Genomic DNA, 27,914 nt, shown 5'->3' with positions numbered 1-27,914 from the left:
CATGGGGTTCATCAAATTACTTGATAAGGATGGGGTCTATTTGTGTGATTTCCACACCACCCCCAGTCTGATTTCAGTTTGTTGCTAAAGCTGCTGAAGCCACAAAGTCAAAGAGAGGAAAAAAAAAAAAAAACAAACAAAGATTTTGATGCTACTGATTGTAGAACTTTTTGAGTAGTCATAAGAAAATCCACCAATAAGTCTCCAAAACTTGAGGGTAAGCTGAAGTCTGCCCTGCCTGGTCTGTAAAGCCACAAAAATGTGGTGTGAAATTTCCAAGAAATGTTTCCATCACATAACTGCACAAGAAATATTTCCATCATGTAACTGTCATTGTTTGCTCTGCGTAAATCACACACATCATTGCTGTGTGTTTCTAAAACTGCACTGTAAGATACTGTGAGATACTAGGTAAGTTTGAAATAAGCCCCTGCTAAGACTCATGTCTTACTGAAGCACTTTGCAATTTAGGCCAGCATTCAATGACTGTAGTCAGATCAGGATGGCATATTGCTCTGTGGAGAGCACCACTGACATTCAAAGATCCTACCCATGAGGTAAGGATATGAGGCAAGAGGTTTTTAAACCTGATTGCACGTTTTTGCACCAAAACTATGCTTTCAATGAAAAAAAAATATTCATTACAAATTATTGACCCTATATATGGTCTATTTTCAAAATAAAATTATTGGTTTATTTTACATTATCAGTAGATACCCCAAAGAGTGGTAGAACATTTTGTTAATAGAAAGCGTTTTTTCCTGGCTGAAAAGTATATTCTTGGTAAATGAAATGCTGAAAAGCTCTTGAAAACTTTATGAAATTTCCATTTGATTTGAATTCTGAAAAGGATTTTGGGAGAGTGATGGTACTTTTGTTTTTTTTTTTTTTCTTTGTATGCGGGCTTTGAAACCTTGCATTTTTGTTGCAGAGTATTTCCTGGATTTTCTGAGTACCAAAAGCTGGCATAGATCAGTAGATGGATTTGTGAACCTTGCTACAAGCCTGCTGGTTTTAGTGGAGTTACTCTTGATCTCACCTGTGTAACTAAGAGTTGATTTAATTCAAGCCAGGAATTAGGTGCAGTGGTGTGAAGCAGGTTAATTCATTCTCTCTGTCATGCATTGAAGCTTGCAGTGGAATTATAATATTTGCCATTTATCAGTAAAAGATTTTTTTCTTTCCAACATAATCTAGTTTTTCATTTTTGTTCAGCTCTGCTGCTGGCATATGTTGACTGTATCTAATGGCCTTTGTTTGCATTCTAAGCTTATCTCATAAATTGGCTTTTGAAATGCACAATCAGCAGTAATAATGTTTCACTGTGGTGACCATAGTTAAACATTTCTTTCCTGTTCCCCTCCTCCCTTCTCTGTTTGATTTTTAGGACCCAGGTTTCTCTTCAGTGATTCACGACAAACTCCAAGTTCCCAATACCATTCGTAAGGCATGGAACGAGAAAGACAACAGATGTGATGTTTGTGCCACACACCTGAACCAGTTGAAGCAAGAGGCCATTCAGATGGTGCTGACCTTAGAGCAGGCTGCCAACTCGGAACATTACGATGCCTCACCAGGTTCCCCTCCACCTCTCTCCAATATCCCCACGTTAGTGAGTCCACGGCACATGGGCAGCCTGCAGCCCAGGGACTGGGCATACATGCCTGCTCCTTATGCTACATCTAATTATACAGGCTTTGTTGCCAACAAACACAGTGGAAAACCCAACAGTCTAGGAATTGTCAATGGGGTGGAGAAGAAAAATGGCTCTCCAGGACACCAAGCCAAGGTCAGCTTTCAAATGGCCACCAGCCCCAGCAACGGTAATGTTCTCAACTCTGTGGCTATCCAGGCTCATCAGTACCTTGATGGCACCTGGTCTTTGTCAAGAACGAATGGTGTCACTCTATATCCCTACCAAGTAAGTATTTTTTAAAATAACATGTTTGTTTTCTTCCTGTCAAAGCTTGTATGGGTATGATAAAAGTGCTTGCTCCTTGTGGGGACAAGTAGAGCCGTTCACATAGTGAGCACCAGAACAAGGAGTGCTATAAACTCCCTTTTCCCTGATAGGGGATTGAGTTGGGGGAGACACAGATCACAACCAGTATTAACTAGAACATCTTTTATTAATTCAGCTGGTTTATTAATAATGGAACCAAATCATTGTTATTAATAGCAGATAACTGTTCACACAGTATATGCAATTATTCCCTCACACAGTTCATACTCACTCTTGCTCATAATACTTGGCCAGAGCAACAGCTGGGAGGCCAACCGCACTTGTTTACTCACAAGTAGAAACCCTCACTGGTCCACCAGTGGCTTCTGGGTGGGTGTTCAAGAGGTACACTTTGGTTCATCATGTGTGCATAGGACCCTATAGTCTTTGTCTAGTTATAGCAGGCTCTACTGCCTTCGTTGATGTGTTCTAAGTTAAATACATTCTTATTGATGCCAGTGTGTGCTGGTGAACCTCTGCAAATTTGACTGATTCTTGGTGTTCTGATTTTTTTTTTATCCATTGTCATTGGATTCAGCAGGTCCATTGGTCTCCAGTTCTTAGCGGTTCTGGGGAGGTTTTCATGTACTTCTAAGCATGTTCTTTTCCTCCTCTTTGGCCTACTGTTTTCTGGTACTCCACACCCATAAGTACCTGTAGAACCCATCCACACCAGCTTGCACAGAAGGGGCTTTTATGACAGGAGGTAGACTTTCTGAGGCACTTAGCTGCAGGTGGTAGGATTTTCAGAGTGACCAAGCAGTGGCAGAGTGCAACACAAGCCTGCTCTTTTGAGTTCTCCCAGCTATCCCTGTTGGCTTCCTTAGGCACATAAATATCTTTGGAAGTTGGTCTTTCTATTAATTTATGAACAGATTGCAAGAGAGATCCCTAAATTAATATTTAACATTTATCAATTTAAGAGCAACTGACATTGCAGCCAGAAAAAAGCAATGTTATTCTATCTGGAAAATATGTGACTTTATAGTTTTGTGGATCTATGCTCTAGTGAACCTGAATCACGTTTGAGCAGGTCAGTATGTGATCATAGTTTGATCTAAGAAAAAAAAAATGATCTAAGTTTAATCTAAGAAAAAAACTTAAGCAAAGAATGCACATTAAGAAAATGGAATAATTATTTGTATTAGGAAAATCAGTTCAGTTTTATTGCATTCATAATCTTTTAGGCTCCTGTTCTATCCAAATGTATTTTGTTTACTTTTTAATAATGTTCTTGGTTCCTAGATGGTTCATTTTGTCTTAAAAATATTCGCTAAGGAGAATCTAATATTCAAAAGTTTCCAGACTGATCCTGTAGTTTGGCTCAAGTTAGATTGAAGACTGTTCCCTACCATTTCCCTCTCCTTTCAGTAACTTTGAAATAGAAAAGAGAAAAGGTAGCACCTGGAGTCTGGTAGCAGATTAAAAAAAAAGCAAAACAAAAACCAAACCAACCAAAAAAACTAACCCCCCAAAAGCAAACAACCCAACCCCCCCCAAACAAACCTAGCAATATTGGTCTGTGGTGGACTGTGTTGACAGTAAATTTTATATTCTCTTAAAGATTGCAACCTTCAAATATTGAAATTCTCACTTTACTCAAGTGTCACATTTAATTGTCCAGTCAAGGCACAATAATGACAGCTTTTGTCTTCAAACATGTTGAAAGGATTTTAGTGTTGGTTATATAGTATCTGTATTAGACTGGGAATTAGTCAAGTAAGAAGAAAAACTTTGAAAAGTAATTTATTTCTGTTTTTAAGTAGTAGGGAGACGCAAGCTTTGTTTTTCTGCTTTTCTGTACAGAAACCAATCTTATTTGCTACACATTTTCAGAGCATCTTAGATATCTCTCCCATATAAATATATTTTTTGTTATGCACTTACTGTTACCGTTACAAAATTCTGCTAGAGAAGAGCACTAGGAAGATGAATCTGTTATCTCATCTTAATTAGAACCCTTCTTGATTTAAAGGTGAATTAAAAAAGAGGTGCTAGCTACTTACTTGTGAATGTCTGTATATTAATTAAATTTTCTTGCCTTCCTTTAAGAACAGTGATTAGAAAAACCTCACTGTGCATTAGCTAAGAGGAACAGAAAATAATTTCTTGGGATAAAAAGCCTTGCACTTCACACAGAAGTACAGTACCCTTCTATATAATAATCTTGTTAAATTGATGTCCAGGGAGAAGCCAGTCTCATGGCTCTAGACTTAATGGCGCCTGTTGTAGACGCCTCCCACTGTAAATTAGCTTTTGTTAGACAGTCTAGATAACTTGAGAGAAACGGTTGAGTACCTTGAAAACTGACCGTATTTTCTTCCTTGTAGTATCACCAAAAAGAGAAAACATTAGTTTGGAAGTGACATTCTGTGGCTCAGAATTGACTCATGGCAATATTAGGCACCAAAAGTATTCCTACTGTTTTAAGTTCAAGGATGTTGCTCCCTTCCTAGGATCTTCCCCTCCAGACTGCCTAAAATTAGAACTTGGTTCTGGGGAACAAATGACAATTTTTGTTTCAGTTCTGGTGGAAAAACAAACCATAAAAAAAGAAAATTAGAATTGTGATATTGTAGGGCTCAGCTGCTGCAGCAGTGTAGGGCAAGTCTTAAATTACATGCCACTATTCAACTACTTTTGCAGAAAGAGTAATTGCTCTCGGGAGTAAGTAAAACAAATGTGAATTTATATACTACCAGATTTAGTAATTTATTATATGTTTACAGCCTGCAAAATAGAAGTAGTAATAGGGTCTTTAACTGAAGATGCATGTCAGATGTAACAGAACCTTTCTAAATAATTTCATGGAGGCATTATGGGAACTCATCAGTGGAGTCTTCTAAGAATAAGTCAGAGAAATAAGCCCTAAGAATTTTTTAGGCAAAACTGGTCTCACCTGGAGATTAGGAGATGATGGAGATGACCCCATGGGTCCCCACCGGCCCTGTTTTATGTGATTCCATGTTTAGCCAACCCTTGCCTAGACAGACAAAAAGATCTGGTTCCAAAAATCTGTGATGTCTCCTAGGCCTGGCTGACAAATGAACAGCTGACACTGTTTTCTGTAAGGGGCTGAATCAAATTTTACTTCTAAGTGGTCCTCTTACAAAACAAGGAATTGGAGGAAGAGAAAGGGAATCAATTGACCTTAAACAAAAAGCATGGCCCATTAAAACCTTCCTACAAACACTGGAATACTGAAATGGTTACCTGGTTAGGGTAAAAGTGACCCCTTTCTGTTGAATACATGTAGGAAAATACCAGACAAAATTCAATAGAATTTGATCCAGAGTCTGAAATTCGTACTCTTTCAGTCATCAGCAGGTAGAATTTGTATACCCTGGGGATCAGACTGTGTTTTTAACACTTGTAAAGGCTTCTGCTGATCTTGCTATCACTCAGAGTTTTTGATCCTTCCCTGCTCAGAGAAAACTCATTTGAATTGGTGAGGTTTTACCTGAGAAGGGCTGTAACTATTTGTTGCAACTGCTAATGCAAATTACAGGATACCACAGTATTAAGTACGTTTCTGTTGCTTACTGGTTATTACAAAACACTTCTAATGAAAAAGAAACCTTTGAGTCTGGGGTACTAATGTAGGAGCCAAAAGTCATTGATGAAATGTTTGCTTCTCATAATTTTTATATAGAATGTGATAATAAATTGAATGCATAATGGTTGTATTACTTTATTATCCAAAGCTGCTAAAGTAGCTAAAACAAAAATACCACATGAAAGAATAATGTAGGTTAAGATAGATTTGAGTCCTTGGTAGTTCAGGCTGATTTAGGGTTTGCTTTCAAAGGGAAAGGAGCTGAAAATAGTGACTAGATTAAGCTGGTTACACTAAAACACTTTTTCTGGATTTAAAGCACTCCATTACCTAGGAGTGCTTGTTCCTATTTAGAATGTGCACCCTCTTTTAACCTAAATTAACTGCATGGTTCTCACATGTTGGTGTGCCTCTAAACCAAAATCATGGCATTAGCTGCATTGTGGTATGAGCTGCAGAACATAAAACAGTGGGCATTTCCTTGGTCCTCTAGTTACCTTCCTGGATCTGCATAAGAATCTTTTCGTGTCTTTAAGTAGATTATTTAAAAAGGCAACCCCCCAAAAAATTAGCACAGTGTGTTTGGTAGATTTGAGTGACAGGAATGTAAGAAAGAACCAAAAGAACTGGAAAAGGCCAACTGTTCCCAGAACAACGTGGGCCATGAAAGGGAAGGATGGGTAACAGAAAATGTGGCTGTTGATGAGAGTGAGCACCTCCTGCTCCAGACCTTGAGGTTGTGAAGTTTGAATTTGGTAAGGAAAAAGATGTGTGTCTAAGGGTTTCAGTAGGGGTATTGTGAACATAACAGTATTCAAGGAAAAATGTTCCTTTCTCTCCTGTGCTTAAAAAGACCCTTTTGACCAAAAGTTTGGAAAATGAGATCTTAAACTACTGAGAGCTTCTTGGCCCCAGGCGTAATGTTCTCAAGTCTATTCAGAGGGTTATCAAAGGCTTTGTGTACAATTGATGAAGGCCTATAGTATATGCTTTCTGTTTCCTCTTTATGTATAATGTATGTTTAGAAGAACACTGTTCTCTGAGAAAGCACCAGCTTGTTCTGGAGTTTTGCAGTGATGAATGATTTGTTTGGAGTTTACTTAGGTCACGGCTGTCTCATAACACATTAGTTCTTTCAGGCACAGGCTTTTAAAAAGAAACTGGTAAAGATTAGAGTTGGGCACAAGATGGAGAGTTCAGATACAGAGCCAAGGCCTGTGTGTGGGGTATTCCCATCCAGGATTATAAAAGTAAAATGCTAATGATTGCTACACCAGTGCCAGGGTAATTTAGAGTAGCTTCTAAAGCATATAATGCAAGGTACAGAAATCAAGTTAACTTGCTCCATCTGTAGACTAACAGGTGTCTTCTATGATTATTCCATGCTTCCTAGAGCCAGACCTATTTTGCCAAAGCATCTTAGCAACAAAAGGAGATTTTTATTCTGTCTCTTCTAGTACCATGTTATACGACCACACACAACTCAGTACGAGATACCTAATGCAGGAGGTATTTTGCCTTTGTGCTGTTAGGTTTTGGTCCAGAATTTTTTGCATGGCTTATGTTTCAATAGCAGTTCAGTCACTGAATGTACAAGATCCCTATTCGAGTGTGGTGACTCCCTGAACATAGTAGAGAACTTTGTTCCTCTTGCTGCGAGCTCATGAATGACGATGCTGAACAAATGTGTGCAAACTCTTGCACTGATGGGGTTTTCTCATTCTGTGACCTGGACTCTAACAACAAAGTAACTGTATAGTGAGACTGTAGACTGAAAGTGCAGGAATTTTACTTCCAAAGTTTATTTGACTGGGCCGAGAAACAGATTGTCAAACAAATTCATTGGCACTGAAATTATATCCCTGCTTAATTATCTCTGCCCTCATCCCCCATGCATTAGTTATCTCTGAAGTAGCTTTCCTCTGACTAAAAGCCTTTTTAAACCACATCACTAATAATTAGCTATGACCCTACTAAAGTCAGTGTATGTCATCAGCTGACACTTGCCATGATTGTTTGATCATTCAGTTCATATGTTACAGGAGTTGGCTATTTGTATTTCACTCCTCCTATCCACCCCCTCAGCTAACAGCCCAGTTGTATACTGGTGCTCTAATCTCATCAAGAGGGGAAACTGAAGTCTATGTGAACTGTAGGAAGGGTTTCTTTTTTGCATTACTCTGGTGTGATTTGATCTCTTACGGCATTTTTATGCATGGCTTAATGACCTTAGAATCATTTCTTTTCCCCTTCGTGATACTGGGGTGACCAAGGGAAGAAAGAGGTAAAGGGTATCCCATGGACTGAAAAGAGCTAAGTAGGCTTATCCTATGAGTATGAAAACCCCATGACTCAGCTGTGATGTGAGGAAGAAATCTGTGCACTCTTAGAGGAGTGAGTTAATCCTGTAAATTAGCAAAAGCCAGAAGATCACAATTAGTGAGGATTTGGAGTCTTGGTTTCCTCCCCTGCTCTGTAGCTTAAGGATTTTGTCCATGTGTGAGACTAGTTTCTTTTCTGAAATAATAGCTGTGCTGATTGCTTGCATCATTGAACAAAAGCATAAACTGAAAGGAGGGGAGATGTTTTAACAGTGGGAAAAATGATGTAGAGATGGGACGAGAGAGGGAGAAGACAAACTGATACATCGACACAAAATTGTCCCTTTGTTTCCCATGCTGTAAATAAGGTGGCACAGAATCGGAGAGAAAAATGTTCAGCTTCTGCTTTGTGTCATAGTTTAAGAACAGAGAGAGTTAAGTTAAAAGACAGCCAGATTGGAAGTGAGTAGAGGAAATATGCTTTTCATGCAATGTACAGTTCTGTGGAACTTACTGCCATGGAAATAGTGAGGCCAAGAGCTTGGAAAACTTATAAAAGGATTATGTGTTTATGTGGGCAACAAAAAATCCCTTCTTTCTGATATTAGGATTAAAAAAAAAGTAAGAGATAAATTTCCATATAGCATAAGGCAATTGGTATCTTACAGTCTGTGGAGAAGGCTTCTTTTAAATCCATCCAATATATAGCTAAGGACTAGAATTCCTGAAACTACCACTGAAGCTTTCCAGCACAGGTGTAACTGGGCTGACTGGGAGAAGGGTACTGATGTATTTAGTCAGCGCTTAGACTCTTTGTCCCTCTATTCTGAAAGTGGCCCTTGAGTGGCAGCTGGAGAGAGAGCCTAGATTAGAGCCTGAACCTGGTGAAGGATAAACACCAGATGACTGGTGCTGTGTTTTGGATGGAGGCCTGTGATGAACAGATTAGTGAAGAGTGCTTTTCCAACAGTTTCAACAACATTGCCAGAGTTCGATGTAACTGTTGTACATTTCAGAATTCTGGTTTTTTTGTTTTATTTTTTACTCAAGTGTGTGAAGATTCATGGCTTCTAAACACTCTCCTGGGTTGAATCATTCACATGAGCAACATGTTGGTCTTTAAAGCTGCATAAAGATTCATTCCTGTGGCTGATATTCCTCCTGTATATTGCTGTTGTTTAACATCTGTTGCAAGAAGAAAGAAAATAGAAATGTACAAAACCAAGGGTAATTCATACTGAGATGTGGAAGGGAAGGAGGGGGATGACAAAAGAATTAGAAAGCAAATTTTTAGGAGTTTCCCTTTAGATTCTCAAATGGTGCCACTCAAATAAGACACAAATCAATGTGTGGTCTCCTTAACTGAGACATTTATTTCTCACATTGTTTTACATAAATGGGACATAGAATTAAGAGTAGGTTTAGGAACATCATCATAAATGTTTTTTTGTTTGTTTATTTGCTTTTTGTAAAATCCCATTCTAGCCTTTGATTTTGCTTGGAAGAAGATTTTGGCTTTTAAATATGAAGAATTGTATTACTATGCAAAAAATAAATTGACAATGCCTTTTTTTTTTTTGGTGCTGGGCTTCTGGGAAGTAAGGAATAAATAGTTAGAGACTGATGTAACTCTGAAACATGATTACACAGCTATCATGTAAAACCCGTTGTTTTCTAAAGTGTTTCTGAAATGGCGTCAGAAATGGAGCATCAACTTCTCTGTTGGGATAGCTCTCTTTAATACAGTGGATCCGAGTTAAAGTGGTTGGTCATTCCCTTATATTCCAGAGCATTGTGAATTTTAGAGGTGGGCATTGTCAGATAAAACACATCTGAGGCCAGGCACTCTTCTGTTTCACTCCAGGACAATTGCTTTGAAATTGATATGGCTACATCAGTGTAATACAGGTAAGGATGAGACCAGTGTCAACCCTACAAAGTCTGATAAGCCAGAGCGTGAAAACAGCTGTTGTGACGGGCGTAAATATGGTGTCTTGCACTCCAAGGGGGCTCTACTTCCCTTTGGGCTGGTGGATGGGGAAGCTTTGTTTTTCCATACACCTCTGGTCTGATCCCATGCTGAAGAGTTGGAACTGTTCCTCTTGACAAATAAAAGCAGAAGACTGATTGCCCAGCAGCTTTTGAACTTTGAATGTGCCTATGTGTATTTTATGAAGAATAAGGAAGGATTACATCTGTACAGAAAAAGCCCCTCCCAGCTAATAAAACCATCTTCTAAATCTACAGACTGCTCTGAGGAGAAATGAAATTGCACTTCACTTTTCAGTCCCACCTAACCTCTGTAGCTCGGTTCAGAACTGCTCCAAAGGTTGAAGGAAAAGGGTAGGTAATGAGCTTTCATCTTCCAAGGGGTTGGCTGGTGCTTGTTGTGCTTAATGTCACTAGCAAATCTCAGCAGGACCATCTGTAGCTTTGCCTTGTATGGAAGCACAAGAGTCACCATCACTCAGGCCATTAAGGTATCTGAGAGCTTTGGTTTTATAAGCCAAAAAAGTCTCAGGTCTGACTGGTAGATGTGAACATCAAGTGATGAAATCGCAACCAGTGCAAGGTAATAGTTGTATGGGTGGGAGTGCAAGTGAATTGTTTCTGTTGTGACAGCTCTTTGAACTGAACACATGCATCTGTCATGCTTTACTTCAAATTGTTCGATTATTTTTGAATTTGTGAAAGTGGAGCATATATGTGTTTATTAAATAGCTGGCTAAATTTATGCACAGGCTTTCGGCTAATGAGACAGAAAAAGAATTAAAGTTTGGAACTATGCTTGATGAAATCACTTCTGCTTCTGTAACTTCATTGTGGCTGCATTGATCTACAATGTGTGCAGCTCGGTGTCACTGGATAGTTATAAAACACACCTGTGATGTAAATCCTGCAATTTATTTACACCTTTTACTGCACTATCTATTGTTTTGCAAGAAAGTCAAAGCTATTACTAATAGCAGAGTTTAGGCCTAGTTTTGGAAAAGATTCTATTTTAAAGCATATAGAGTGATATTTTCTTTCCTGCAAGAGACAGAATAGCTGATAGATAGGATTTATAATTGCTTTTCTTCCTGACAGGTTTTAGGCTGCTGGAGCTAGGCAGTGTTGCTGGATGTAAACACAAACCATAAGCACAATCATCTCTGTGTTTTATTCTTGTATATTTTCTCAGTTACTGCAGTGCAACACAGAAGATGGAAAATTAACTCAAGTGTTATTAAAGAAATTATACAGAGTGCATCAGAAGAAAATGTATAGTAATGTGAGATATCATCAGTTCTTAATTCATCAGTCTCTCTGATCCCTGAAGACTTTGTGAAAGTTGCCAATGTGCAGGATGTAAAAATGGATGTGACATGATTCTTAATTGTACCATAGAGTTACATCGTGGCAGTGATCACAGGCAGGACTGACAGGGGAAATGTGCTGAGAAAGCTTTGTCTACATTCGGACCAGCCTCTATGAAAGTCATTGTGAAGAGTCTTGCAATGGTAGGTGGGTTTAACTGAGGCTTACTTTGCAAGCTTGTGGATGATTTCCAAAGTCTTTTGCTTTGAAGTAATGTAAACCAAAAGTATCATTGTTTGTCCTGTTCAGCAAATAATATAACCAGTTACTATTCAGGTGACTTAGGAGAACAACACGTCAAAGGGTTCCTGGCCACCAGGCCTCTCTGACAAATTACAAGAGCATCAGAGAGTGTCCTAAAGCTTGTCTGTTTTATTTTTAGGTGTAAATGCTAAACAGCTTGGACTCTATGATCTTGAAGGTCCTCTCCAACCTAAACAATTCTGTGATTCTATAAATAAATGACCAAGTTGTTTTCATGTAAATAGGTGCTTTGGAGGGAAAAATCTAGCTCTCTTGTTACCAGCTTTTTGTTATTCTCTGCTTTAGTCTAGTTATCACAAGGGTCTTCACCTCTGTAATCCTAAATGCCTGGAAGTGCCATTTGCAGCCAGGATTTAGTAGTGATGCCGATTATCTCCTGAGTGTTGTCTTGCACTTCAGAGGCTTTGTAAAGACCCTTTTAAACATCGCCAGAGACCATCTTATCGAGATTTATTCCCACTTTTATGTTAGTAGGTGAAATGCAGACACTTGGTGTGATGATAGCTAGGGCTAGATCAAGATTTCTGGGAAGGGGCTTGAGACAAGGGGTTATGTATGTGCAGGTTATATAAGTTGTAAGATTTTTCCAAGCTCAGGCATGTGGGTTTCTCTGCTTCCTTTTCCATTCGCTGCTCAATGACTTTTATCATATATCGTGAGTATTTGCCTCTTCTTCCTGTCCCCTCAATGCTTTGTCTCTGAAGCAGGGACAGTTGGCACTGGTGCCAGGGGCCGTTAGTTCTCAGGCCTCTAGGCATTTTATGACTTAATGAATATGAATAATGTAGCACCTTATTCCTCATATGTTCTCCAGTAAAGGTGGTTACAAGTGTGGCAGTGGGGGCATATTATGGCTTGGTTTCCTTTTGAGTGTGAGAGTGCAGGAGGGCACTTATTAGTTACAAATGCTGAACAGAAATACTGGAAAACAACTGACTGCTCCTCAGTATCCTATTTTATCTGCTGGACATTTTTATATCATTTGTGAGAAAAAAAGATTTTTGTTAATGCTATTGCTGCTAGTAGTCTTGTGCCCAATTTGAATACATTGAGTAGAAATGCCTCTTCGTAATGTCCTGGAGAATCCTTAGATGGTACCACAGAAAGCCAAAGGACCTGCCAGTAGCCACAACTCTAGTAGAGCAAGAGAATGGTTTGTGCTTAGCTGATAGGGAATTTTCTCCCAAGACTTCTTAAATATTGCACAGACATGGAGTGGGGAAAAATGAAATCCTACCAGGAAACATAATGTAAACTCAGCTGAAAGAGAGCTGGAGCAGTAACTGTGTAATGTTTTGCAGACTTTAAAGTCCATTCATGTAAAAGGACCCAGAATAATTTGAGCATCAAAACTAAACTTTGGCAATACTTTTGAGGGAAACAAACTTTATTATCCCATGCTTTATGTGTTAAGAAGCAGTTGTACAGGGAAGTAGAAGGATATGCCTGAGATGGATGGTATGCAGTTTGCAGAGTTGAGAAGACAACCTTTTTTTCTGTTAAACCCAGGACAGAAAGGACCATCTTGTCATTTCATATGTGGAAGTTAGGTTTTTCTGTGCCTGCCGGGAAGAATCAGTATCAGGGTGGATTACAAACCAGAGAAATTACAAGGGTTCACAACCATTTAGAAAAACTTTGGAAACAGAAGAGACTGACTAAAAATAATCTTGCTGGTTGATTGGTTTATATCTTCAAATATGGCTTGAGCTGGAATTTTTATTAACTGCAGAGTTCGTACACTTTACCATTTACAACAAGCTGCTACTGTGCTTTCTGAAAATAAAAAACTTTAAAAAACCCAAGGGCTTTACTTTAGAGGGATTCACTTAAAAGCATGCCCTTGGGAAAGAACAAGTCTTAAATTGACCTCTGAAGTTTTTTAGGTTTTAGTGTCATTGAAAGTTATTCTTTCAAAAAGCTTCTGAGTCCAGGATGTATCTCCCTTGTTGCTTACTCTGCCTTAATTCCTAATAAAAGTAGTTGCAGCAAATACTAAAATCCTGTCATCCTTTTATAATGCTCTGCTTCCTCTTAGGGAACCTTCTGTAATACTGTTCTTCTGGAAAATTGAGCTTTGAAACTGTAAACTTTTTTCTTGAACTTTCATAATCATCTATTTCTGTTGGATAGGACCGAACATTGTGCGCATGAAACCCGCTGTCTGTAGGGGACACTCTACAGGAATGGATATTTCAGAGTTCTGGGCCTCTGGGTTGGTCGCAGGATAACATGCACCCCTTTTACATGGCTTCTGCCGCTGTGGCTGTTGTGAGCAGAGCAGCTTAGTGGTGGGAAGTGTTTGGAGAATTGTCCCTGAATTTTTGGTTTAGTGCACAAACAGTATGGAGAATTTAAAGGTTTAATGCATAATTATATTCATTCCACTTCTGATTTTTTGGGCATGCTTGGTCTGGTTTCTCTATTTGTGCGTGCGTGTATTTATGTATATACACACAGAAATATATCTTCTAATTATTTCCTTTAGGAAAGACTTCTATGCTGCTTTTCCAGAGAAAATTGCTGATAAACTTCAGGATAGATTCTAATCTGAAATCAAGTTCACTCCACTGGTGACAGAGCATCATCATGCTTTTTGCTTTTAGTAACTGTATACCATTCTGCTGGTATTAAGAAAACCAAAGAATCAGTCCATGATTCTCTATTAAAAATTACTTACAATAGAATAAAGACTTCCTTTCAAAAAATTATTTAAAAGTAACTGAAACTTTTACATTATAAACCCAGAAAACAAGTTGAAGGGGAAAAATCCAAAATATGTCATGTGCAAATAAAAATTCTCTGTGGATTGCTGAAAGCCAAAATGAAAACTAAGATAACCATGAGGCATTTATTACAGTTCAGAATGGTTTACTAGAGTTTAGGCACCATTTCAGATGATGAGCCTGTTTGTTGTTCTTATATTTGGACTTCATTAAATGAATTTAATTAAATCTATTGTAAATCTCTTATTCCCAAGGGGCCAGTTAATGTAATCTTGCTGTTTGCTTATAAAAAATATATCAACCAACAGTTCCTGCACTAATTTTAATCACTGTTTATTTTTAGACCCTAGTGAAGTGTGTTTTGTCAGTTTAGTTTATTGTGCAAACTCCTTGGGGCAATGACTTTTTGTCTTTGTGTCCTGTGTAGAAGAAAGTGTATATTCATTGTTGCTCTGTTTAAAAAAAAACCAAAACCAAAACAAAACAAAAGCCCAAACCCCCCAAAACTAAAGGGGAAAAAAAAAAAAAAAGAAAAAATAAGTAGAGAAGTGCTGTTTGAAGGTTATTTATGCTAACTTTTATGAGGGAAAAATAAGTGTAGCTATAAGACTTGACTCTATACTTTGAGACAATTTTCTTAAGCTGATATTCTCTCTTAATCTTCTGGCTTTTGGCTGCTAAGATCTTTTAAGTTTTTCAAGTAGTTTGTCTTGTTATGCTCTCTTGTCTCTTAGGCTGCCAATGGAAAAGTGCTCAGGGTATATAAAGGAACAAGAATAAAAATTAGCAAATGTTAGTGGTAAAAATTAGGAAGGAGGCAGAAATTGAGAAAATTACATTGGCCTTAGATGATTCATGAAGTGCAGGTCTACTTGAGATTAATGTACTGCAGAGACAGACAATAATTTGGAAGAACTGTAAGAAAATTGAAAAACTGGAAGAACATGCTGTGTATGTACTGCGGACAAATTTTGCTTTGCAAATAGACATAAAGTGTACCTATGAGTAAAGAGTAAAAAATTGGCAGTATTCACTGTGCATGTTGCATTCCAAAGTTAAACACATTAGGTAGAAAGATGCATAAGCCTTTGCATATGACTGTCATTTATTTGTCTTTTACAGCCCTTTTCCTAGGCAGGAAATGGCTGATACAAGATCATTAAAGCTGTACGACAGCTTGGTTCAAAGCTTGGTTTGATCTAAGTTCTGTTTTACTGGACAATAATCTTTGATGAATCAAGTGGCTATTTATTTGTCCACCTCAAATTCTCATGATCGGTTAAACTGATGGAAGAATACCCTCTTTTGAGGAATGGTTGCCATTTACTCATGCTGCAAGGTTATGGATGTTCAGTTGTTCTCTCTCCTGCCTTTTCAGAAAGGGCTGTAGAGCATAGCCAGACTAGAGCGAGTGCCTTTTGTGCTCCATTATTCACTTTTCAGAACTGTGCAGCTTTGAAAATATGCATTCCTGTAGTTCATATCTTAAAAAATGATCACTGATAGTTGTTTTTTTTAATGCCATCTGAGAAAAGTAAAGCAGTTATGTGTCTCAGTGTTGTCTAAAAAGAAGAGTCATCTAAAATCAGTGGTGAGGAGAAAATATTGTTCTTCATCTGACCTTATTTAGCTGGTCAGAAGAGATGGGGATTGGTATTAATTACTCAGTTTCCAAGTGAATGTGCACTAAATTTCAGCTGAGAATGGACAGCCAGCATGCTTAAAGTTCTTAGTGTATAAAGGGCCCTGGGGTGAAAAGTGGGAGTAGGATCTTCATATTGTAAAGCTGTCATAGTGAAGATGGATTATGATGGTTCCTGCAGACCAAAATGCAGATTACGTATGCTGGGGAAAGATCATTGTGTGCACTTGAATTAAATCAAGCTTCAGCTAATGTGATGTTCATCTAGCTCCTGGAAAACCATGCTCAGCTTGGATCCCTTTAAGACTTGCAGATTGAAAATGGCCAACTGAAACAAAGAGTTTGGATTGAAAACATGATAGAAGTTGCAGCAAATGAGGTGATGCAAACCCATATTTAACTTGGAAAATAGCAGTAGACTAGAAGTATACAAAAAAGATGAGAATATGTTTAGTGCTGCGCAAGAAATAGCCATCCCAGTCAGCAGAGTACCATAGCCAGTGTGTAGCCTGATGTTTGCAAGCTGACCTCTTTGGCTGTGCCATTGCAAGGCGACCGGAACACAGAGCGGCCCGGTTCCTAACGGTTTACAGTATGCACCAACAGGGCTTAATCTGGTGTTTAGCTGAGGGTCTACTCCTCCTCTTTTTACTTTTGTTAGCTGAGAGGGCAGTAAATCTAGAGCAAACAGAAGGCAGCATAGCATAACTTGGCACCTCATCAGCCTATAGAACTCACTGCTGGAAGTAGCCTCCAAGTGAAATGCTTATAGCTGAGTGATTTTTATGACTTGTAGTAACAGCTGTAGCTATGCAAACTAAGGTAATAAGGCCATCAGACCTATGCCTTAAGGCATTCACCTTCGGGGCCAGGAAGGAACTGTTTCTGTCCGGCTAGTGGTCTCATTTGAAGGCTCTTCTGGCACCTTTTGAATTCTTTTCATGTATTCCTGTTAAAAGTGATGGTTGTTGCTGTCATAAAATAATTTTAAAACCTCAGCAGGACATTTTTATTATTAACATGAAAGTAAGACAGGTGTTCGTGTATTGTGACAGAGATTAGAAAGATCAACCTTGTTAAATTTATAGAGAGGTCACTCCTGCTGTTGCAGAACTGCCTGGTGGTTTTTCTTTTTTTTTTTTTTTTTTTTTTTTTTTTTTTTTTTTTTTTAGCAACTGCATACTGACTTCTCTGGAAATTAGACAATTTCATGGCAGCTCCCATTAGCACCGATAACTGTGAAATTAGCTATTGCCATATCTCCATGTTGGGACCATGAAAGAAGGAACACCTGCCAAGGGGCTATTAATAGTAGGGACAGAAAAGGGGAAGACAGCTGCACAAAGCTAAAGGGCAATGCAATTCAGCATGACTATTACATTGTGAGATGGCGCATTAGGCCATCGTTTGTGCAATTCACTGCAAAGGTGGGAGTTTTCAGCATGGAAGTTGAGGCTAAATGCTGTTTCCCTGTGGGGAGAGAGGAAGGCGATATCGGTATGCTTTTTGACCTGAGAGGTTGGCTGGTGTTGAGGTCTTGCAAGGTGTTTGTACTGGAAGAATATGCTGTTGTCTTCTGAAGAATGTATCAACACCTCTGCTTGTGGGAATGAAATAAGAGCGTTTCCTAGGCAAGTGCAAGGCTCACAGTTCTGAACCTTTTCCAGGTGGAACGCAGCCCCCTTGCCAATTTTTCTGTCTTTCTTGCAACACCACTCTGTTGGTACTTCTCTTGTTTTCACTTCTGCACATCTTCAGTGCATTTTTGGACCAAGTAATAGCCAATCCCCCATGTTTAGATTGAGTTCCACTGAACTCTTCTGAATGTACAGTGTAACTTTTGAGCAGATCTGCATTTAACCTAGCATAATGGCTCTTGTTTTGGCTATCCTAGCCTAATCTAAGTTTTAGGACTCAGACACATGATCAGCTTGGTAACTTTTTAGCAAGCTTACTAATACATGGTAACTGTGAATGCATGTTCATAGTTCACAGCAAATTCAAGGTAATTTGAGTTGGTTTCTTAGACTTAGCTCTAGAAAAGTAATTGTAAGATAAATCATTATTACCTTGCGTTGCCACAGGCTAAGTGTGTGCATGCGGACAGCTGTTACGACTCGGCACAGGAACTTATTTCTGTGCTTGAGCCCTGATGACCTCATACCATGTCAGTTACCATCTGGAAAGCAAATTGACTCCTAGACAGCATTACAAACGAGGAGCTGAATGGTTCACATGAGCGTGCAACTTCGGTGATATCAATTTCATTGTGAGCATTTAAGCTGATATCAACATTTTAAGAACTAAATTTCATGTAGAGGAACGGGTACTTTGTGTTTCTAAATGCTTCCTGGGGAATTGAGCCCAAACAGAGGAAGGAAGATGCTTTCTTCTCCAGGAATGAGACAAATTTCTCTTTTTTTTAAGATGAGAGATCTTACTGGAATGCAGGTAATACACTGGAAGATGTACTGTAGCATTGGTTAAGCTAAACTGAAATGGAGGGAAGGAGCGCATCAACTTAATGACTAGACACTAAGATCTGAACACAGTATTTGTTTTTTAAAGCTTTCTTTGCTGCCTGCAGGTTTCAGTGGATTTTCAGGAGAGTTGAGAGTAGTTGGAGCCTTAGACCTGTCTTGAGAGATACAAATTTAACAAAGCATTCAAATGTGCACCTGAAGTTTTATTCAGCAAAAGGGTGGATCAGGATATACGAGACTCTGCTTGGAGTCCTTTCAGGTGATGAGTCGTTAGTATTTCATTGAGGCAGCAAAAGAGAAAGCTGCGTAAGCAGTATTAACAATCATTGGTGTCAGAGGTTAACTTTTATTTAATCAATTTTAATAATGTACTTCTATGTGAAGATGAATTAAGGAAGTGTATGGAAAAGGATACTACAGAATAAATCTTCAAACTTAGAATATTTGATGAGTTCAGAAAGATTTCTCAGTCTCTCACAACTTCAATTTCTTAGGCTTCTATATTGCTTGGTCCAAAATATGCCTGACTTCTAAATGAGTTTACTCTTCTCTGCAAGCAGCTCTTTTCTATTTGTGCAGAAGTTCATGCTTCATGCAAGATTCAATTCCTCTAGTTCCTCCCTTTATAAAGGTATGATACTGCTAGTCTTATGACCTAACACATAGAGAAAACAATTTTTATTATTGTGTTTTCTGTCAGCCCTAACCTAATTAAACCTTTGGTGGCAGTTTATAGAAAAGCTGATATTTAATATATCTTTCTGATGGGGAAGCCACTGAAATGGTATCAGTTTTGAAATAGATTCAAGGCATTTGCTAGATCCCTGGGGGTCAAACCCATGCACCTTTCCATGAGCAGCTGGGTGAGAGACCTGTCAGACATGTACTGATCTTACCCCCCAGAAAGGTCAGATCTTGAGGTGATTATGTGTGTGGGCTGAATTTGTTTTATGCCACATTCTTATGCAATAATAATTACAGGAATCTCTAAGCCTGTCAGACTTTTTTTCATACTGGAAATGAAGTAGTTCTCCCTCTCTTCTTGGGTTTTCATGGTAGAACTTGATCATATGTCTTTTAAATAAAGACTAATGATGTGGTTCATACATCTATGTGTGGAAAAACTAATGGTGTTTTTTATTGCTTACTCTCCTGCCAGCTATAGAAAGAGGTTGCTTTCTGGGTCAATAATGCCATTTAAGTTAAGCCCACATGTTGACACACTCTGGTAGCTTCTAGAGCTGTTCTTGACAACTGGCAACTGAAAGGTCAGTGGCTTACAGATTGCTGTTTGTGATAGGGAAACAGCTGCAGTAAGATTTGAACTTCATATGATGTCTTGATGTTGCTGGCAGGTTAGTAACTGATCAGAGAAATGGAAGTTTGTTTTCATAACAAATGCATTACCCCTGCACACAGTGAACTGGAGAGACTAGAGCCTCAGCTTCAAAAGTACAGTCACTTCATTTAGCTCCTGCCCCGTGTGTACAGACAGGCAGAAGTCAGACGTGCTCATCTTTCAAAGTCCGCACCCACTCTTCATTACTGCGCTGGTTATTTTAGCACAATTAGCCTGTCCGCTGAGGTCCTAAAAGGTAGCTGATGCAACAAGGGATTACAGTGTGGTTGCTGAATCTGGATGTATGAAATCAACTTTAAGTGAGCTACACAAAAGAAAGGCCTTTTCTCTTGTAATATGTTACTAATCTGATAGTAAATAAAAGTCACGGTAGAAAAAGATCCAATTAATTTCCAGCTACACAGCTTTATAATGTAGCTGCAGGATATACAGGTAATTAAGAGAGTTAGTAACTTTATTAAAGTAGATTTAAAAAAACTTCTGGAAGCTAGAGGCAGCCTCAGCTTTCCCACAGATTGCCATGTTACCGTTGTCTTCTTGATGAGAAAGGAAGCAGTTTTATTGTGTTGCTGCACAGTGTCTTTTTGCATTGCTGAAATGCCTACAGATGCAAAACTGAGACCAGAACCTCTCGTTGCTAGCTGCTGTTCCTATTTTTCATTTGCAGAGTGAGTATGGGAATATGCCAGCTGGGAAACCTTACTTTGCTGTTCTGTCTGCAGAGACTTGGCTGGTGGAGCTTTGTGAATGTGAAGCATATTTGGGTCTAGCTGATGGTGCCTTACTGCTTTATTCACAAGGAATAGCTCACAGCTTTGCAGGGGTCTGCCTGTGGGGAGTCTTATGCCCTAAGGGAACTCTGGGGTATGGAGGGTGAGCAGACTTGTGCCCCAGGGCAGCTGTCCTGACAGTGACATCCATGAGGAGGAAGAGGAGAGGCTGGCATGACCCTAAATGGACATCAGAAAACATTGAGGGTATTGAGGAAGGTGATTTATTATAGCTATTGTGTTTTTGTAACAAGGTAGGGGCCTTACCTTTCAAAAAATAGTTTGATAATGAAGTAGTATCCAAAAAATAAAATTTGCAGGCTTTGTCACTCAAACTAAAGGAGTGCTGCAGACTACAATCTGCAACTTCTATACAATGATAACTTCACTCTAGGTAGCTATTTGCTGTCCTGAATGCTTCAGATCATGTCATTTCTGCTCCTCTAATACTTTTTCCACATTCTGTTTGCCTTTCTGCTTAATAAATATCTCGGTACAAAATGAACAAGCAAGTAGTAGGCTTGGTCAATACTATTTCAGACTCAATATACTGATTCCTTTGATGTAACTAGAGCACTAGCTATTCCTTCCTCAGGTTACTTAGTTTAGGAGAGCTTTGGCAAACTGAGAAAAGTGAATTTATTGCTAAGCCAGATCAAAATGAGTCTATATCCTTCACATCTTGGTGGTGGATGTTGCTTGGGAATGTGCATCAACTTACATCAACAAGTTATGGTCTCTATGGGAATTTGCTGATCAAGCAAATGAACCATTGTCACAGGCTTAATAGAGCAGATTTCCTGTTTTATAATAAAGCTTTCATTGTTGCCAATGTAATTCTTATTTGGTATAGTTTTTGAGGAGAGTGTATTCAAGAAATAACTCAGATTTTCAGGCAGTGCTGTTGCTCCATATGTTTGTTTTTTTTTTTATTGTTTTGCTTTGCTTTTCAGTTCAAAAGCTAAGGCAAGAATGTGTACTGAGTGAATAGGTGAAAGCAATAGGGAGAATACTGGATGGCTGAGAAAATAGTGTCATTATTTACAATGGAAAATACAGCATAAAAAAAAATTCAAAAATACTGTTTCATAAGGCGGAACTCTTAGAAGGAAGAATCAGAGGAAAATGTCTTACAGTAGAGAAATCTGTTATTATTTGGATGTCTGATCAGCTTCTAAGTAGCTAAACTTCAGACATTAAGTGATTTGTTGTAAAACATTTCATTTAACTAATCCTGATTGTGAGGTAGAACTAGCCATATCATGGGAGTTTTGATGTGCTTATGTCTGTGCAAACGGGGATTTCGCCTGTGGTGAGGATTGCACTGGATCAGTGTTAAGAAGCTACCTTGTTTATACAGGGACATGGGATGTGGGTGCAACAGTCTAAGGTCATCTTTCTTTTGGACAGTAGGAAGCTGGAGGTTGTAATTAAGCTCTAGGTACTGTCATGGTAGCTAAATAATGTTTAAGTAAAAGTAGTTTATGCTAAATACAGTCTGACTCTTCAGAGTCAGTTAAATGCAAAGCACAATCAGTATTCTTGCCATCCCAGAGATTCTCCATTTTAAAACACCTCACTCTTTCTAAAGGTGCAGTTTTTTGTTTCTGTACAAAATCTGTGCCATTATGGTAGCCCCTTCTGCTAGATCAGTATTTCAGATTTTGTGTGCAAATTTGAATAAAGCAGGAACAAAGCATGTCCAAGGACCCTCCCTAGAGTGTCAGTATTCACAATGAATAGTGAGTTGCATTTGCTAAGCAGTATTCGGTATGTCTACTGAATGTAGCAGACATTATGCATGTCCTTTTTCAGCCTGTTCCTCACAGAACACGTTTTTTTTCGACAGCAAAGGGCTATCAGGCATTGCTGTATTGCTCTTGCTCACATAGTGTCTGTATCAGCGGCCACATTGATCTCAAGCTATAGCAGCTTAGTATTCTGCTATGAGACAAAACGGTCATAATCAAATGGCAAGATGCTCTAAGACTATGCCAGTGCCCTTAGTTACAAGAACTTGCTACTGTTCCAAAATTATGTCTTCTAAAGGTGGATTTTGTCCTGAATAATTCCTTAAATGTCACCTCTGTTGTAGTGACTTATTTGTGACAGATGCAGAGTATGTCCTTGGTACTCGGTGGTATATTAATGATGACTGCCTTAGCAAATCCTCACCACTTTCAAGTTGCTCTGATTGAATGGTGTAATTGTTCCTTTTTGCCTGGTGAAGGATGCGTTAAAATTAATTTGATAGTTAGGTGGGCAGCACAAGATTCTTCTTTCCCTCTACCCCTGGCAGTTCAGTAAACTCTCTACCAGATTTACCTCGAAACATTTGAAGCTGTTATTAACAATGACATTTGAAACTGACTCTTAAGTAGTTCCCTTTCCTATTTTCACATGCTAACCTCTCCCAACAACACTCTAAAATTATGAAAATGAAATATAGTAAATGTCAAATTATCCACATTTCTCTTTGTTTTTGGCGCGCAGCACAGTGGATCCCAGCTGTCACCTTGTCGTTTGGATGCTACTATAGATAATTTTTTTGCAGCACTTTTTTTGTTACTGCACAGAACGTAATGCATAACTTGCATGTTAGGCAAAAGGGATGCAGTCAGTATTTCCAGAAGGGCTCAGTAAAACAGCCAAGTTGTAGGAAGAGGACCTACTACTTACTGATACGTTCTCTTGTTGAGAGATGCCTTCTCTAGGTGAAGTAGGGCTTCGATATTCCCTTCATTAAACTCTCTTCTGGTGAAGAGACTCAAGAAGTCTCAGCTCCTGCTCTGTTTGTTTTCTGATGCTGCTTCCTGTAGGCAAGTTACTGTAATTCCTCTAAAATCTGTAGTGGCTGGCAAGGCTGTGTCTTACTGAAGATAGGAGATTTTTATCTTGTTCTGCAATATACCACACTGTCACATCAGACAGTGAACTCTTATACACTAAAGAAAGTGGAAGAATTCTTTGAGTTTTCAAAATTAATGTGTAAATTAGAGTTCTTGCCTCCATCTGTAAGAATTGGTAGGAGTAGGTCGAGCCCAGGAAGAATAGGGTTGCTTAGTTTTTGGGAAAGGTTTGGTATTCTTTACATGTGTCAGAAGAGAGACATGTGAATGATAACTACTGTGAGATGTCACTCTCATAGAGCAGAAGCTATGCTCTTTGAGCCAAACAGGAAGAATAACTTTATCTTGTTATGACTGAGAGTAAACTCTGATGAACCAGGAGTTGAACAGAAGGTAAAAGATTGATATTTTAGAAGAGCCAGAACACCTGATTGTGCGTAATGGAAAACTTGAAATTAGGCTGTTAAACCTGCTTAGAACACAAGCTTATAAGAATTTATGATGGTTTTGGTGTCTAAAGCTTTGAGAGAGGTATCCTTTAGAGCTTCTTTCAACTCATCTTTTAAAGGGAGGTCTTTCAGATGAAACTTTTTCTTGGTTAACATAGACATTTACATTTGCTGTCTAAAATAAGTCAGGAAGTAGTTTCATCAGTATTTATTGGGCAGAAAATTCAGCGCTGCTCTGAATCAAGAGTGGACTGCCAAAGAAGTCATTCATGAGTGTGTGTGTGTTTATGAAAGGAAGCTTTCTACTTTCAGTTTCTTGTTGCTAGTGAACTTCTCTCCTGAGATTAGGATCTCTCAAGACTGAGGGTTGCTTTATAGTGAATTTGGACACAGATTTGTATCTTGAATTTGGCTTCAGACATGGATACATTTCATATATATCTGTGCATCCAGTTCATTTGTCAGTCATTGACATTAACTAGATTTTGGGGATGTTCCTGAATGCTTCACTACCTCCAGAGGAAAGGATGTTGCACATATTTCATAAATGCTAACTTCCATTTGTACAGTAATTTCAGTTGGGAGTCCTCAGTTAGGACCTTTAGAAACATTAATGAGCTTGGCTATAAAATGCCTTTAAGTAAATATGATTAACCTTGTACTGCATGATGGTAAGTCTTATGCACAGAATGACTCTTTAACTGGAATAGGAAGGGAATCTAGCCTGGCTGATACTTGTGGTTTAACTGCAGAGCCATCTTTCTCCTATGAAGTAGAGAACTTACACCATGACTTATCTCCAGCTCTTGCTGTCTACTGTCAGAAAACAGCAAAAGAGGAGGTTAATGGATGCCTTGCTTTTGAGACAGGAGAAAAAAATGGGGCCTTGGGAGGGACATCTGTCTTGTTCCATGTACACTGAAAAGGTTTTTATTAAGGCATGAAAGTTTGCATTGTTCCATGCTTTGTCTTTTTTTGCTTATCCAGGCAGTGATGTGCTGCCAACAATTCAATAAAGGAATTTCTCACTATTCTTTTTTTTTTTTTCCTTTTAAATCCAGAAACAGTATCTAGTGAGAGAGACAGTAATGTTGAAGAGGCAGATTTCTGTAAGCTGTACTTACCAGGCATATGATATTGCAGGGGGGAGGAGGAAGGAAAAAGAAAGGTGTGGGGGGGAAAGCCCAAGTTTGTTAATGTTCCAAATGTGATTTTAAACTGTCTTTTGAACTGGGATGGGGGAAAAAGAAATTCTCGAAGAGCTTTGGAAATGTCTGTTATATGAGTATTTTTCCTTAAATGCTTGATATATCCTGGGTGCATTTACTCAAATTTGCTTATGTGTGAACTTCAGCAAGCAATGTCAGAGGAGAAAGGGATAGTTTGGTACTGTGACCAGAGGACAAAATAAATGAGATAAAATTACCTCCAAAGCCCACTCTTCAGTTTGGTATAATAGTTTAAATAATTTCTACACTCTCCAATCTATGAAGCAAAAGAAAGTAATGCAATAGAACTGACGCAAAGTCAGTAGTCTCTGGATATATGAATTATCCAGGCTTCTTTCTGCCCACTGCTTTATGTATATGTATTGAACTCTGGAGATAAATTGGGGTTTATTAGTCAAATGTTGTGGGCATGCATCTAGTGAAGTACTCAGCCTGTGGATTGACCCAGATGTACAAATTTGTGCAGTATAAACAATATTCTGATAAGTACTGGACACAAAAAAGGCTCCAAGCCTGGCCAGAATTTGGCATAGCATTGTCTTTGCCCTTCATCTCCACTGGCTGCATGACCAAAAGGGGCAATTCCATAATTAAATGTCAAGTTCTAGTTGGTTATCCTGTTCTTGCTTTGATATAAGGAAAAGATAGTAACAGAGTGACTTGAGGAACTATTTCAAGCAAAACCTCGTGTTCTGCTTGAGGTTATGTGTGTTGCAGTATCACAAGGTACTTCTGTGGGTTTTGGCCTATATGACATTAAGTGGTGTTGTAGGCTTTTTGGATAAGGAACAGTAGAATGTTTCAAATTTGGGGAAATATTTCAGCTTTCATTGCTTCTGGAGACATTTCACTGTTGAAAAAGCCCACTCTGGCAGACAAAGTAAGCAAGTGCTAAAACTGGAAACCATTCCTGGAATGTGGCTTAAGTCAGTTCTTACTTTGTCTTCATTTGTCTATGTCTTGTGTTAGGTAAAATAAAGTATATTTCCATTTTGGTATTCTTGTAATAGACTGTCAACTAAGAAATGCCCCTGTTGAGGCAAACAGTAAATCAGTAGAGTTCGAGGACAGACAGTACGTGCATTTGGGAGTTCAGTTCTGAGAGAGTTCATGCTGAGAAATGGATGTTTACCCAGGAAGTGTGCCAGCGTGGGTAAGGAAACCAGGCAGTGGTGCTGAACCCTTAGGACTGAGAAGGTACTCAACAAGCCCAACATGCCCCACTGTGAGCATCCATCCAGTGCAGCTCTGGGAGGCCTCTCTGATGTGGCTGTTTACACCAGAGTGCTGCTTTTCACAGATAATACATCAATATCAATGTCAACAGTAGCTTCCTGTTTTCTGCAACAAAGCAAGCTGTGTGAAGGAACAGGAAGGAGAGCTGCTCCCTCTCCAGCAAGCTCTAGAGCTCGGTACTGTACAGATGTTTTGCAGCTTGCAGTTTGAACAGCTGACCATCCCTGTAATACTTGGACCGTTGTGTAGGACACATGATAAAAGAGCAGTACTACTGAAAACCCTACATTTATATGTAAACAACTCCATTCTGCATTTGTCCATAGTATATGCAATTCTGAAAATTAGTATTATTTATCTCTTTTCTCTCTGTCCTATGGTTAGTGTGGTACTCTACAAATACAGAATTTGTAAATATGTTTGATTATTTCCAGCTTATGTAGTTTCTTTGCATTTTACTATAAGAAAATGTGACCTATATACAGGCTTTATGAGATCTTCATCTCCGTTTATTAAAAAGCATTAACATTCCATTTGCTGACTAATACGTGTTTCTCTCTGAGTGCATAGGTGAGGGGGAATGGTTTATATTTATTTTTCTAAAAGAATCTCATGTCTCTTTGGTAAGTGAGTATTTGATTATTTTGGAATGCTTGTATTTAAGAACTAGTTATTCAAAAGCTCACAAACCAAGAATCTAATCCGCTTTTGAGGAAGCTTAAGAGTAAAACCTTTCAGGAAATTTCCACAGTTTGAGGGTTTTTATTGCTCTGTTTGCTCTGTGCTGTTCACACAGGACTTGTGTATATGGACATGGATAACCTGAAAGTCTCTCTAATTGCAGAAACCATTCAGTTACTGCTTTTATGCCCACATCATGATGGATGTTTCCTGGGTGTCCCAAACATTGAGAGAGACAAATCTGTTCCTGTTTTGCAGTTGGCTGAAATGCCTCTCTCAAGCTTCACCATCTTGCAACTTCAGCAGATCTGACACCAGTAGAAATGTGCTGCACTGGCTGGTGGAAATTCGTGTTTGGAGCTGCAAATCTTTATCTGGCAGAAGATGGGGAGGTTATGATTGATTGCTGTTGAGATAACTCAACTTCTTAACTGCTGTCAGGTTGCCATGGAAGTGAGTAGCAACTCCTGGTGACACTGTCAGCAATCACTATTGATTAATGATGGTCCATCCCTGATTTCAGGTATATGAATTTGATGAACTAAGATGAGGTTAGATTTGTAAGCATACTCTGCTCTGAAGGGAGAGCTTTTTAAATATCTCTGCTTAGCAGTTCCCAACACAGTAGATGATGAAATTGGTTTCAGGATAATTTGAGGGGATAGGGCAGAATCTTGTACTGGTTCACTGCAAATATAAATATCTGAGTCATCAGAAATTATGGAAGATTTGAGGAAATTATTGTTTAGTGAATTCAAGTGTATTGGATGCCCCAAGTGGACATACATAGGTTAGCAGGACACTGAAGAACAAATACCTGTTTGCCTACGTGCTGGAAATGTAGGGAGGAATCCTGGGAGCCAGCCTAAATTCTTGTGTTTTAACAGTAGTGTAAGATGGTTTAAGTCCAGGATTTCAGCTATAGCCTTCTGAGAGCACTGCTCATTCGGTATAGTTAATCAGGAAATTAGAAAGGCTTAGTGTGTGAC

At 38.8% G+C, this 27,914-nt stretch overlaps 1 protein-coding gene across 1 annotated transcript in view; it reads left to right on the top strand.

The window, feature by feature from the left end:
- Positions 1–482: 482 nt before the first annotated feature.
- KIF26B (kinesin family member 26B) overlaps positions 483–27,914 on the top strand; it is a 209,290-nt gene continuing 181,858 nt past the window's right edge. The window contains exons 1-2 of the mRNA XM_009644711.2: positions 483–557; positions 1,388–1,921. Of these exons, the coding sequence (XP_009643006.1) occupies positions 483–557; positions 1,388–1,921 (609 nt within the window). The remainder of the gene's footprint in view (positions 558–1,387; positions 1,922–27,914) is intronic.

Source organism: Egretta garzetta, unplaced genomic scaffold (genome assembly GCF_000687185.1).
Source record: "Egretta garzetta isolate BGI_Z169 unplaced genomic scaffold, ASM68718v1 scaffold248, whole genome shotgun sequence".
Lineage (NCBI taxonomy): Eukaryota > Metazoa > Chordata > Aves > Pelecaniformes > Ardeidae > Egretta > Egretta garzetta.
This window is presented reverse-complemented; position numbering and strand designations above follow the sequence as displayed.